The sequence below is a fragment of the Lethenteron reissneri genome, chromosome 61 (assembly GCF_015708825.2).
Source record: "Lethenteron reissneri isolate LAM-NWPU_2019-01 chromosome 61, ASM1570882v1, whole genome shotgun sequence".
NCBI classification, from domain to species: domain Eukaryota; kingdom Metazoa; phylum Chordata; class Hyperoartia; order Petromyzontiformes; family Petromyzontidae; genus Lethenteron; species Lethenteron reissneri.
In genome coordinates this window covers 8,341,039-8,355,583 of record NC_083839.1, presented here as the reverse complement: position 1 = coordinate 8,355,583, position 14,545 = coordinate 8,341,039, and the positions used below count along the sequence as shown (strand labels likewise).

The 14,545-nt window shown below is 57.4% G+C and overlaps 1 protein-coding gene across 8 annotated transcripts in view; it reads right to left on the bottom strand.

The window, feature by feature from the left end:
• The window catches only part of LOC133358297 (leucine-rich repeat flightless-interacting protein 2-like), a 40,636-nt gene that overhangs the window by 16,569 nt on the left and 9,522 nt on the right, over positions 1–14,545 (bottom strand). For 2 of the 8 annotated variants that reach the window (XM_061576548.1, XM_061576550.1), the window contains 2 exons: positions 10,030–10,071; positions 5,448–5,648 (listed from right to left, as the gene is read on the bottom strand). In XM_061576548.1, coding sequence (XP_061432532.1) covers positions 5,448–5,648; positions 10,030–10,071 — 243 coding nt within the window. Of the gene's footprint in view, positions 1–2,675; positions 4,359–5,447; positions 5,649–10,029; positions 10,072–11,834; positions 11,913–13,056; positions 13,099–14,291; positions 14,340–14,545 lie in introns of those variants that run through there. The other 6 variants (XM_061576543.1, XM_061576544.1, XM_061576545.1 and 3 more) reach the window with 5 other exon arrangements.

Below are 14,545 nucleotides of genomic sequence, written 5' to 3'. Positions count from 1 at the left end.
TCTGCGAGTCTATGGGTCTCAGTGTGAATCTATAGATCTATGTATGAGTCTATGGGTCTCAGTATGAATCTATAGATTTCTGTGTGAGTCTATGGGTCTCCGTGTGAGTATATGGGTCTCCGTGTGAGTCTATGGGTTTCTGTGTCAGTCTGTGGGTCTTTCTGCGAGTCTATGGGTCTCAGTGTGAATCTATAGATCTATGTATGAGTCTATGGGTCTCAGTATGAATCTATAGATTTCTGTGTGAGTCTATGGGTCTCCGTGTGAGTATATGGGTCTCCGTGTGAGTCTATGGGTTTCTGTGTCAGTCTGTGGGTCTTTCTGTGAGTCTATGGGTCTCAGTGTGAATCTATAGATCTATGTATGAGTCTATGGGTCTCAGTATGAATCTATAGATTTCTGTGTGAGTCTATGGGTCTCCGTGTGAGTATATGGGTCTCCGTGTGAGTCTATGGGTTTCTGTGTCAGTCTGTGGGTCTTTCTGTGAGTCTATGGGTCTCAGTGTGAATCTATAGATCTATGTGTGAGTCTGTGGGTTTCAATGGCCCGCGTGAAGTGTCGTATTATTAGCGGTTGATTCTCACCGCAGTAATAACCAGGCGGCCTGCCGGATTCAAACCGTGACCCTCTGCAACAAGCGCCCCGAAGACTACAACGTGCTGAAGGACGTCTCCACCTGACCGCATACCAATTTGCTAAAGAGTGTAAACTCCTTGGAACAAAGTCATGTCCTGCTCAAATGAGCACTGAGGCCCAATTGCCGTTAACAGCCCTGCAGAACACGTCTTGGAAATTCCACATTCCTATGGTGAGGGGGGTGAGGGGGGGGTGGGGGGGGAGGGTGAGGCTTTTCCTTCAGAGACAACCGCTGCTGACTTCCACGCAACTCGTCACAGTGAGACTCTCCATTATCCACGATAATGACCGGGAGGACGGTTGTGGATAATTGTCTAAAAATAGAACCATTTTCCACGGATCTCTATGCCAAACACCACTCGTAAAGAAATAAATTAAGTTTGAGTGTCTCTGCCATTGCACAGTTTCGTGAATTACAACCCGCAAAATAAATGATCGGATAAATCACTCAAAACACAGCACAACTGGCGAGTTCGATTGCTACTCTTTAGATTTAGAACGAATACTCACGACAGATCGATTGATGCGTGTGCTCAGTGATAACACTTTCCTGCTCCTGCACAGAAGACTCTGCCCACGAAGTGGATAGCAGCAGAGCCACGCCAATCAACATCAATCAAACTCCACCCACCGTTGTAAAGATATGCAACTACTGTACTGTAGAGGCAATTGCGTGGATTTCAAATTTACAGACGCAACATATTTGTTTGGTTTAAGCACGTGACTTGAAGTACAATTTCCAAGAATGACAATGTATAACTGTTTTTAGATTATTCATTTGGGGCTCAAGGGAAAATCCACGCGTTATTATTTACGTCAAAATCTCAGGTGTGCGGTTAATCCGCAAATCGGACAAACCGCACGCAGATAATCGAGAATCGACAGTATATAGTTCATTGACGCCAGAGGGAAAGATGATGGGCTGAGTCAAGCACCAACACAGCCAGTGCTTAAACTCGCGAGCCTCCGATCGTGAGCCGCGTGCTCTACCGCCGGGCCAGCCGGCCTGTAAGGTTACAAATGAACCCAAGGATGTACGTTTCTGAAGGATGCGAATCCTCTTTAAGGATGTCAATTCCTTCAACGCTGGACTCCCGCCAGCACATCTGGCACAGAGGTGAACCCCCCCACCCCATCCCCCCCACCGCCCTCCTCCTTAAGAGCGGCGCACCGTGAGCGAGCGAGGCGTGGCCCCGTCAACACGACTCGCGGCCATGACGACGGCCCCCTGCTCTGCCCCCTGCTCTCCGTGGGACCCCGCGGGGCCCAAGCCCCGGTGCAGCAACTGAACCGGCAGCCGGTGCACCGGGGGAGGAGGGGGGCTGATGCCGCCGTTCCCACGGTGCGAGCGAACCGAGCCGGCGCCGTGCTCGGCCGGGCACGGCGCCGGCTCACGTCTTTTTTTTTCTTTCCCCGAGCCGTGCCGTCGACATCACACTTAAAAAAAATTAACCCGTTAAAACAAAGTTTTTCACTATAAATCCTTTATATGCGTGGCGGCTAGAGTCCTCTCGTCCTCTGGCTTGAGATGGCTGCCACCTATGGGTCAGATGATTGCCTGCCACCATTAAGCAATTGGTAATTAAATATAATTTCTTTTTTCCTAAAAAGTGTAAAATTTAGGAAAAAATTTTTCACGAAAATAAATTGTCACGCACAACGAGTCTGTATGCAAAATGTCAGCTCAATTTGATCACGGGAAGTGGGTTAAAAAACGACCGAAAGATTTGCATGGTCGTAAGCGCGCAAGCAAGCAAGTGAACTTAATATAAAGGATTTAAAAAGAGAACGTGTCTGTTAGCACCACCCCTGCCCCCTCCCCCCCGCCCCCCAGGGCCCATTCAGATCTCCGGATCACGGTGCCGCCGCTGGCTTGGCTCGGATTTGCCCCGGTGGAAAAGGGGGTGGAAGATAAGCGTGCCACGGAGAAGCGCGGCACGGCACAAGATGACGCGGTAGTGCAAACACTCCTCCGCCCGCCGGCGGGGGCGAGTGCGACCGGGGCAGCCACGTGGGCCCGGCCAGACCGAGCGCCCCACCGGGCGATCCGAGTCCCGGTCGTCGTCCGAGTCGTCCGCCACGGCATCCCCGGCGTCTCCGACGTCGTCCGATGAGCCGAGCCGGGGAGAGTCCGGCGAGGACCCATGGTACGATGAGTCCCGCGAGCTATTCCCAAAGGATTCCGAGAAGTCCTTCGGTGGGAAATTCTGTAAGCCGGGTGGCGAAGAATCCTGCAGGATGTGTGATGTGGAGTCTGCTAAAACCGGCAAGCTGTGCGGTGGTAAGTCTGGCAAGCCATCCGGTGATGAGTCTGGTAAGCCGTGCGGCGATGAGTCTGGCAAGCCGTCCGGTGATGAGTCTGGCAAGCCATCCGGCGATGAGTCTGGTAAGCCATCCGGCGATGAGTCTGGCAAACCATCCGGTGATGAGTCTGGTAAGCCATGCGGTGATGAGTCTGGTAAGCCGTGCGGTGATGAGTCTGGTAAGCCGTGCGGTGATGAGTCTGGTAAGCCGTGCGGTGATGAGTTCTGTAAGCTTTGTGGTGAGGAGCCTGGCAAGGCTGTTAAGCCAGGCAGTAATGAGTCTGGTAAGCCGTGCGTTGGCGAGTCCGGTAAGCCGTGAGGTGAAGAATCTGACAGGATGTGTGAAGGTTCTGGTGAGTCCGCTAAGCCATACGGTGATGAGTCTGGTAAGCTCTGCAGTGGTGACTCCCGTAAGCCATGTGGCAAGTAGCCCAGAGAGTCTGTTAAGTCATGTAGTGGTGACTCCGGTAAGCCGTGTGGTGAGTAGCTCAGAAAGTCCGGTAAGCCGTACGGTGGTGAGTCCGGTAAGCCGTGTGCTGGTGAGTCCAGAGAATCCGGGATGTTGAGTTGGGCGGAGCCGAGAGAGCCAGCATGCTGGGAATCAATATCGACTCGACGGAGCGCAGACAGAAGCAGCAATGATGACGATCGTGGTGGCAAAGCGACGAGAGCACCCTCTTCATCATCATCATCATCAGCCCCATCATCACCGTCATCTCCACCACCGCTGTCATCATCTTCGTTGGAAGGGCAAGGTTGATGTTGTTGACCACCATCGTCGCCACCGTCGCTGCCTTCATTAAATCGTCGCTGCTCATCATTTTGACGGTGGAAATCATCCTGCTGATGATGACGACGACAATCACCACCACCGTCATCATGATGTTGATGGTCGTCTTTGTTGTCTTCTTTGTCAGAATCAGGTCCTCGATGCTCCACCTCAACACCATCATCGTGATCATCACCACCAGCAGCATCGTCGTCGTCATCGCAGCAGTCGGGTCCTGTTTCCTTCCCCTGCTCTTCCTGTCCCCCAACATCGTTGCCATCGCCACCATTATCAAGGCCACGTCGTCCGTCACCAGCACCGCCATTGTGAGTAGGGCCTCCCAGTCGCGCCTCCTCCTCAACCTCCACCTCCTCGCCATCGTCACGACGCCCCGCGGTCGGTTCTTCCGGTCGGGGGGTCCGGACCGCGAGGTTGCGTTCCGGAGACTCCTCGGACGACGACATCTTCGAAAAATAAAACTCTCTCAGCCCGGCTCCCGGCGCTCCCGACCCGGTAGTCCGCTCGGCACCGCGAGCCGCGTTCGCAGATTTGCGCGCCGCGCAAATTCGAATCGCGGCCGCGATGGGAAATTAATATTCTACTTGGGAACCGCGACAACTAAAACCGCTGAAACCTGAAGCCAACCTCTCACTTGAGCATCACTTGCCAGTTCCCCTACGCCGTGAGGAACTCTACTCGCAAGCAGGGAGGGAGATGGAGTTCCGTAGAGACGCGGGCGGGCCGTCTCACAGTTGCTGCTTCAACGCTGCTGCTGTTGCTGCTGCTGCTGATGATGATGCTGCTGCTGATGCTGCTGCTGCTGCTGCTGCTGATGATGATGCTGCTGCTGATGCTGCTGCTTCTGTCACGACTGCTGATAGCGCTGCCACAGCTGCCCTTGCTGCTCCTGCTACAGCTGCTTCCGTTGTAACCACTGATGCCAGCGCTGCTGCCACAGCTGCCGCTGCTGATGTTACTGCTGTTGCTGCTTCTCAGGTCAGGGTAACTGGTGCTCACGCTGCTGCTGGCGCTGCTGCTGCTGCTGCTGGCGCTGCTGCTGCTGCTGCTGCTGCCGCTGATGCTGCTGGCACTGCTGCTGCTTTTGCTGCTGATGCTGCTGGCGCTGCTGCTGCCACTGCAGTGACGAAGTGTCGGTCGCGTGCCCCCCCTTTAATCCAGGTGAACATCTGGCAGAACAAACGAATGCCTCCCCCTTATTGTTTCCTACCCCACAAGCCCCAACCGGCGCGGCCACAATTCCGTGCACGCGTTAACGATTCATGAGTGGCCTCGGGGCGATTCCATCTCCCTCCGGACGTCTGCGCCATGGCACCTGCACCGCTCCCCCCCCCCCACCCCCAACAATATCCCAGAGTCCTACGCTCGCGGGTCGTGCACGGCCGCTCCATCTCCACAGTTGTCTCGCAAACGTAATAATACAAAATAATAATTTGAAGCATGTCCCGATGCCTCTGTACCTCTGCACCTCCATTTGTCCAGGTCATTGTGTCCCCTTGCACTCAATCCCTGTGTCCCCATTCCCTGGCGCGTGTCTCCGTCCCCTGGCACGTGTCTCCGTGCCCCCGTGCCCTCTACCCCCGTGCCACCAAACCCCTTTGTCCCCGTGTCTATGTGCCCCCGTGCCCTCTACCCCCGTGCCACCGAACCCCCTTGTCCCCGTGTCCCCTTGTCCCCGTGTCCCCTTGTCCCCCCGTGTCCGTGTCCCCGTGCCGCCTCACCCGGAGCTCGCGCACACACGCCTCCGACTCGAGGGAGGCGCTCGTGTCTCCGCTGCCCCTCCGCGAGGACCCCGCGGGCCCCCCCCGCACCCCCTCCCAGCCGGGTGGCCCCCCCCGGGGCCCCCCTCCGTTGCCCAGCGACGCCAGGGTGGCGGCCGACAGCCCCGAGACGCCCGAGGAAGCGCGGCACAGCGAGGTGGGCTACACACGCACGCACGGATACACGCGCAGCACAGAGATCCCCGTGTAGCCTTAACAGACTGTAGGGGCAAGTGCTGTTAGTTAGCCTGTGAAGGCCGGCACGGCACACGAGGGGGTAGGTGGCCAGCAGCGTGCCCGGCCGCCTTTGTCTTCCCAGTGACAATGTTTACACACCGCACCAGGTACTCAAATGAGGCCGAATCGACCTAGGGGAGGCCCAAGACCGGTTCGGATAACCGTCACCGGTGTTGGCCACGAGCGGGAATCGAACCCGAGTGGCCGGGGTCGTAGCGCAGCACGCGAACCGCTGCGTCACTCCCCAGCACACGAGACGCAGAGACGCAGAGTCGAGGGGACGCGGGGACGCGGGGACGCGGGGACGCGGGGACGCGGGGACGCGGGGACGCGGGGACGCGGGGACGCGGGGAACGCGGGGGACGCGGGGACGCGGGGACCGGGGGACGCGGGACGCGGGACGCGGGGACGCGGGGACGCGGGGACGCGGGGACGCGGGGGACGCGGGGACGCGGGGACGCGGGGACGCGGGGACGCGGGGGCCGCGGGGACGCGGGGAACGCGGGGACGCGGGGACGCGGGGACGCGGGGACGCGGGGACGCGGGGGACGCGGGGAGCGGGGGACGCGGGGACGCGGGGACGCGGGGACGCGGGGACGCGGGGACGCGGGGACTCGGGACGCGGAGACGCGGAGCCGCGGAGACGCGGAGACGCGGAGGAGACGGCGGAGATGGAGACGCGGAGACTCGGAGACGCGGAGACGCGGAGACTCGGAGACGCGGAGCCGCTAGACGCGAGACGCGGAGACGCCGGAGACGCGGAGACTCGGAGACGCGTGGAGACGCGGATACGCGGAGACGCGGAGACGCGGAGACGCGGAGACGCGGATACGCGGAGACGCGGAGACGCGGAGACTCGGAGACGCGGATACGCGGATACGCGGAGACTCGGAGACGCGGAGACAGCGATACGCGGAGACGCGGAGACGCGGAGACGCGGAGACGCGGAGACGCGGAGACGCGGAGACGCGGAGACGCGGAGACGCGGATACGCGGAGACGCGGAGACGCGGAGACGCGGAGACGCGGAGACGCGGAGACGCGGAGACGCGGAGACGCGGAGACGCGGAGACGCGGAGACGCGGAGACGCGGAGACGCGGAGACGCGGAGACGCGGAGACGCGGAGACGCGGAGACGCGGAGACGCGGAGACGCGGAGACGCGGAGACGCGGAGACGCGGAGACGCGGAGACTCGGAGACGCGGAGACGCGGAGACGCGGAGACGCGGAGACGCGGAGACGCGGAGACGCGGAGACGCGGAGACGCGGAGACGCGGAGACGCGGAGACGCGGAGACTCGGAGACGCGGAGACCGCGGAGCCGGAGACGCGGAGACGCGGAGACGCGGAGACGCGGAGACGCGGAGACGCGGAGACGCGGAGACGCGGAGACCTCGGGAGACGCGGAGACGCGGAGACGCGGAGACTCGGAGACGCGGAGACGCGGAGACGCGGAGACGCGGAGACTCGGAGACGCGAGACGCGGAGACGCGGAGACGCGGAGACGCGGAGACTCGGAGACGCGGAGACGCGGATACGCGGAGACGCGGAGACGCGGAGACGCGGAGACGCGGATACGCGGATACACGGAGACTCGGAGACGCGGAGACGCGGAGACGCGGATACGCCGAGAGCGCGGAGACGCAGAGACGCAGAGACGCAGAGACGCAGAGACGCAGAGACGCAGAGACGCAGAGACGCAGAGACGCAGAGACGCAGAGACGCAGATACGCAGATACGCAGAGACGCAGAGACGCAGATACGCAGATACGCAGAGACGCAGAGACGCAGAGACTCAGAGACGCAGATACGCAGATACGCAGAGACTCAGAGACGCAGAGACGCAGAGACGCAGAGACGCAGATACGCAGAGACGCAGAGACTCAGAGACGCAGATACGCAGATACGCAGAGACGCAGAGACGCAGATACGCAGATACGCAGATACGCAGAGACGCAGAGACGCAGAGACGCAGATACGCAGAGACTCAGAGACGCAGAGACGCAGAGACGCAGAGACGCAGAGACGCAGATACGCAGATACGCAGAGACGCAGAGACGCAGAGACGCAGAGACTCAGAGACGCAGAGACGCAGAGACGCAAAGTCGCAGAGACGCAGAGACGCAGAGACGCAGAGTCGCAGAGACGCAGAGACTCAGAGACGCAGAGACGCAGAGACGCAGAGACGCAGAGACGCAGAGACGCAGAGACGCAGAGACGCAGAGACGCAGAGACGCAGAGACGCAGAGACCAGAGTCGCAGAGTCGCAGAGTCGCAGAGTCGCAGAGACTCAGAGACGCAGAGACGCAGAGACGCAGAGACGCAGAGACGCAGAGACGCAGAGACGCAGAGACGCAGAGTCGCAGAGACGCAGAGACGCAGAGACGCAGAGACTCAGAGACGCAGAGACGCAGAGACGCAGAGTCGCAGAGACGCAGAGACTCAGAGACGCAGAGACGCAGAGACGCAGAGACGCAGAGACGCAGAGACGCAGAGACGCAGAGACGCAGAGACGCAGAGACGCAGAGACGCAGAGACTCAGAGACGCAGAGACGCAGAGACGCAGAGACGCAGAGACGCAGAGACGCAGAGACGCAGAGACGCAGAGACGCAGAGACTCAGAGACGCAGAGACGCAGAGACGCAGAGACGCAGAGACGCAGAGACGCAGAGACGCAGAGACGCAGAGACGCAGAGACGCAGAGACGCAGAGACTCAGAGACGCAGAGACGCAGAGACGCAGAGACGCAGAGACGCAGAGACTCAGAGACGCAGAGACGCAGAGACGCAGAGACGCAGAGACGCAGAGACGCAGAGACTCAGAGACGCAGAGACTCAGAGACGCAGAGACGCAGAGACGCAGAGACGCAGAGACGCAGAGACTCAGAGACGCAGAGACGCAGAGACGCAGAGACGCAGAGACGCAGAGACTCAGAGACTCAGAGACGCAGAGACGCAGAGACGCAGAGACGCAGAGACGCAGAGACGCAGAGACGCAGAGACGCAGAGTCGCAGAGACGCAGAGACGCAGAGACGCAGAGACGCAGAGACGCAGAGACGCAGAGACGCAGAGACGCAGAGACGCAGAGACGCAGAGACTCAGAGACGCAGAGACGCAGAGACGCAGAGACGCAGAGACGCAGAGACTCAGAGACGCAGAGACGCAGAGACTCAGAGACGCAGAGACGCAGAGACGCAGAGACGCAGAGTCGCAGAGACGCAGAGACTCAGAGACGCAGAGACACAGAGACTCAGAGACGCAGAGACGCAGAGACTCAGAGACGCAGAGACGCAGAGACTCAGAGACGCAGAGACGCAGAGACGCAGAGACTCAGAGACGCAGAGACGCAGAGACGCAGAGACGCAGAGTCGCAGAGACGCAGAGACACAGAGACACAGAGACACAGAGACTCAGAGACGCAGAGACGCAGAGACTCAGAGACGCAGAGTCGCAGAGACGCAGAGACGCAGAGACGCAGAGACTCAGAGACGCAGAGACGCAGAGACTCAGAGACGCAGAGACGCAGAGACTCAGAGACGCAGAGACGCAGAGACGCAGAGACGCAGAGACGCAGAGTCGCAGAGACGCAGAGACGCAGAGTCGCAGAGACGCAGAGACGCAGAGACTCAGAGACGCAGAGTCGCAGAGACGCAGAGACTCAGAGACGCAGAGACTCAGAGACACAGAGACTCAGAGACACAGAGACACAGAGACGCAGAGACTCAGAGACACAGAGACACAGAGACTCAGAGACACAGAGACACAGAGACTCAGAGACGCAGAGTCGCAGAGACGCAGAGACGCAGAGACTCAGAGACGCAGAGACTCAGAGACGCAGAGACGCAGAGTCGCAGAGACGCAGAGACGCAGAGACGCAGAGACACAGAGACTCAGAGACGCAGAGTCGCAGAGACGCAGAGACGCAGAGACTCAGAGACGCAGAGACTCAGAGACACAGAGACTCAGAGACGCAGAGACGCAGAGACGCAGAGACTCAGAGACACAGAGACGCAGAGTCGCAGAGACGCAGAGACGCAGAGACTCAGAGACGCAGAGACTCAGAGACACAGAGACTCAGAGACGCAGAGACGCAGAGACTCAGAGACGCAGAGACGCAGAGACGCAGAGACGCAGAGACGCAGAGACGCAGAGACGCAGAGACGCAGAGTCGCAGAGTCGCAGAGTCGCAGAGACGCAGAGACGCAGAGACGCAGAGACGCAGAGACGCAGAGACGCAGAGACGCAGAGAGACAAAGACGCAGAGACACCTCAGGCACACAGACGAGACGCAGGTCAGCTCACTCTTACCCGGACGAGCTCCATGCCCTCCCTGTCGCTCTTCTCATCCAACTGAAACGACACGAAAGCGGGGCGACTCATTCACTTCCCCCGCTCTCTCTCCCCACGAACTCACAGGAGCGGCGTCGCATCGCCGAGGCACGGGGAACCCATCGGGGCGCTCTTGAGCGGCGCGACCCTTCTCCACGCCAACGAACGACCCACGGACGCGGACAGCACAGAGCCACCTATCTCGTATGCTGCATGTGCGTATGTTGAACTTCCTTCGCACCGTGCGTAGCCAATCGTAGGCGCAGGGGAAGGACAACAAACTAAACACACAAATCAGTGTCTTACTCTTGTCGTACGGGCTGCCGATGTCGATGCAGAGCAACGACTACAGTTTCACATTCAGGTCAAGCCCAGACAACCGCGCCCGGAGCAGCAGGGGAGTAGTAAGTGCATCATCATCATCATCCATCATCATCATCATCAATCATCATCATCATCAATCATCATCATCATCAATCATCATCATCATCAATCATCATCATCATCAATCATCATCATCATCATCAATCATCATCAATCATCATCAATCATCATCAATCATCATCAATCATCATCATCATCAATCAATCATCATCATCAATCATCATCCATCATCATCATCATCATCAATCATCATCATCATCATCATCCATCATCATCATCATCCATCATCATCATCATCCATCATCATCATCAATCATCATCATCATCCATCATCATCCATCAATCATCATCATCATCATCATCCTCCTCGCTGCGGCGTCTCCTTCGCGGATCGGGGCTCTGCGTCGTTACACGTTGTAGTACGGTCCGTTCTGAATGACCAGTCGCACTGCCACTACTACCGGACAGTGTTTAGTTTTTTATCTGTGCATCATCAGGGCATCCGCATCTACTGCCGTGGTTTGTGCAGTGGATGCGGTTTAGGGGTGGACCAAGAGCAGCCTCGTGAAAGATCAAACCCCAGGGGATCTGCGTGGGTCTTTGACAAGGGCTCCCGATGAAACCCCTCGGTCAAGTGACGCTCTGGCCTACACACAGAGGGGGAGAGAGGGCGGTGCTCTCCTACCCGCTCTGCCTTATAACAAGGAACGTCCGTGGGCATGACAATCGAACAATTAACCTTTGCCGCAGCCTTGCACCCCGTTTCGCTCTCAATCGTGCAAATAATGTACATTGTTAATAAAGACAGAGGGTTTGATGAAACAAAGTTAGTTGTTGTACTTACGTTGCCTCGTGCTTCATTTTGTGTTTTCGATGATTTACCTTCTAAAGAAATCTGCCCATGTCTTGCACCCCACGGAGTGCAGCGTGCACCCCAGGTTAAGAAGAAGAATAACCACAGCTCTACAAACCTTCAGAGCTGGAATTAAGCCAAATTAAGCGCAGAGAAGGAATGTTGCTCTTACGTTTTTTTCCGGTAAAGTCACGTAGGTAAAAATAAATAATAAAAATAAATAATAGTAAATAATAGAAAAAATGTTGCGCGCTGTTATATTTTGTGTTCGTGAACTCACTGAGGACTTGGCCTGAGGCCAATCAAACTCGCGACACTTGAGAAGGTGGTCTATCATCACAACTCACTGTCACTTGCTGAAGCAACTCCCGGGCACGTGCAGCGGAACGTCGGACATCGTGCGGCCACAACGCGCGGCACGACCCGTCGGACGTCGACACCAAGTCAGCCTGACTGATCGATTGACTGGCTGGCTCAGTGGCTGGCTCAGTGGCTGGCTCACCGGCTGGCTCACCAGCTGGCTGTATGGGTGGCGTGCGGTGCTCACCACGGGGCTGGCTCTCAGTGACGAGGCCCTGGAAGAGGCCCGGGAGCTCGAGCCCGGGTAGAAGCTACACTCAGAAGGCTGCGGGGCGACCGCAGGAGGAGAAACACGGGACAGAGACAGGAGAGACAGGGGGTGACGTCCAGGAGACAGGGGCAGAGACAGGGAGGATGGGGGGCCGGCGCGGGGGCATGGGCAGAAGGGGAGGGTTAGGGTTGAGTGAGAGTCACAGGAGGAGAGGGGCAGGGGGAGACAATCAGAGACATTCGCAGGCCGTGAATGAGAGCGTTGTTGTGCAAGGCGGGAGGCGGGACCACACTCTCGCGCCAGGGCAGAAATAAAGAGGCAAAGAGGCCGCGATGAATCAGATGAGTTATGAAATATAAAAATAAAGAGCGGTGTTGATGTAAATGCAGAATGTCCTCTCCGGCGTGACTCATGCCCATCCCACCCGGTACAGCCACACGGGATCCCCACACAAATGACACACACACACACACCAGCACCAACTCGCTCAGTGCAACGAACACTCACAACCCGGAGCAGCGATGCAGCATCTCAGACAAAACGATGGACGCAGAAGCGGGAGCAGGGGGGTGGGTGATAGAAGTGGTGGTGAAGGGGCAGTGTCATTTGGACAGTGGTGGTGGTTTAGGAGATAGGGATCAAGGATATATGGAGGTGGTGGTTCTGTAATGAACCAGGAGATGGAGTTGGTGGTGGTTCTGTAGTGAACCAGGAGATGGAAGTGGTGGTGGTTCTGTAGTGAACCAGGAGATGGAGGTGGTGGTGGTTCTGGAGTGAACCAGGAGATGGAGGTGGTGGTGGTTCTGTAGTGAACCAGGAGATGGAGGTGGTGGTGGTTCTGTAGTGAACCAGGAGATGGAGGTGGTGGTGGTTCTGTAGTGAACCGGGAGATGGAGGTGGTGGTGGTTCTGTAGTGAACCAGGAGATGGAGGTGGTGGTGGTTCTGTAGTGAACCAGGAGATGGAGGTGGTGGTGGTTCTGTAGTGAACCAGGAGATGGAGGTGGTGGTGGTTCTGGAGTGAACCAGGAGATGGAGGTGGTGGTGGTTCTGGAGTGAACCAGGAGATGCCGGTTGCTCTGTACTGATGATGTTGATGGAGCTGGTGGTGGTGAATAAGAGGATGGAGCTGGTGCTCTCGGAGATGGCGTTGGTGGCCGCGGGGTGACATATCAGTAGAGACACGACGTCGTTACAAACCGTGGCCCAGCGCCGCCTCCGGGAATATCTCTCAGAGTCCTCCTGCCCGGGCGAGCGGGCGAGCGTGCGAGCGAGCGATGGGGGGGAGCGAGTGAGCAGGTCGAGGGCGTTAGCGAGCATTGACAGAGCCGCAACGGTCCATTCACCCCACAACTCATGGCCTACATTACATTTTTAAGAAAATTAATATATCTTTTTGTATTATTACCATGACGCTCGTTTACCCAAGAAAAGCCTCAACGAGTCTCAAGATGCCTCTTCAGGAGGGTCCTGGAGAGCTTTCAGAGCGGGTGGAGGCGATGCGTTGCCACCGAATGTTATGCGACGGCTACGTGCACACCAAGCCGCAGGCCCCTTCTCTGCCGTCTCTAAACCACCGCACACCAGGAGGTTGTGGGTTCGATACCGACCCTGACGCCCGCTGTATATTTGGAGTTTGCGTGTCTCTCTCTCTCTCTTTCTCTCCCCGTGGTCGCGTGGATTTTTATTCGGGGCCTCCGAATTGGTCTCTCCACATTTAGAAACACGCGTTTACAGTATTTGGCTGCTATAAATTTCCACGTGACGATAAGCCACTTCGTTGGGCTATCATTTGTGGCGAGGTCGCTGTTGAAAAAGAGTCATTTAGCTCAGTGGGCCTGACCTGGTAAAATAAAATTAGTGTTTAGTTTATACGTCCATCATGCTGGTCAGTGCAAGTTGAAGGTGGGCACGCATAGACGTGACTGACTTTTACAAGCGACTGCAGAGGCAGACGATGCTGCCTCCGCTTCGTTTGTTCCGTTAGCCCAAAGGTAACGTCTGCGTATCGGTGGCATAATTTGTATGTCACTGGTTCTTACAGGGGCGATACGACACCACGCGTGCGCACGGCGAGAGACAGAGTGGCACAAGCCTCGTTTACTCGTGACATTAATTAGCCCCTGGTCAAAGCCGATTTGCAATTGCCGTCCTTAAAGCCTAGAGCGGTGACGATGATCGTGATGACGAGGGTGAAAGTGATGACGATGTTGACTAATGATGATGGTGATCACAGTGACCTGACGAAGCTGATTGTGACGGAGGTGACGATGACGATGTTGGTGGTGGCGGTGGTGACAATGATGGTGGCGATGACGACACTGAGGTGCCATTGATGATGAACATGACAGTGGTGATGACGAGAATGAGGAGGGTGACGACCAGGACGACGATTCACTAGGAGCGTGCTCCCCCCCCCCCGGCCTCGCCCGTACCATCCACTGCTGGATGTGTCCGAAGCTCGAGTCGGCCTGCCCTTGTTTCTAGGAGAGACACAGAGCGTGAGGCCGGGCAACAGGCATGGGATCGATTCCTCAATGACCCAAAAAGAGCCATAAGCGCCGTTGTGGAGACCACAGGTCACAAAATAAACAAGCGGGCATGAGTACGTCTCGTACAACGTATCCGTCTCTCCACGTAAAAAATATATAGATATTTCCCATGCAAATCATCAGGTGGAATAATCCAA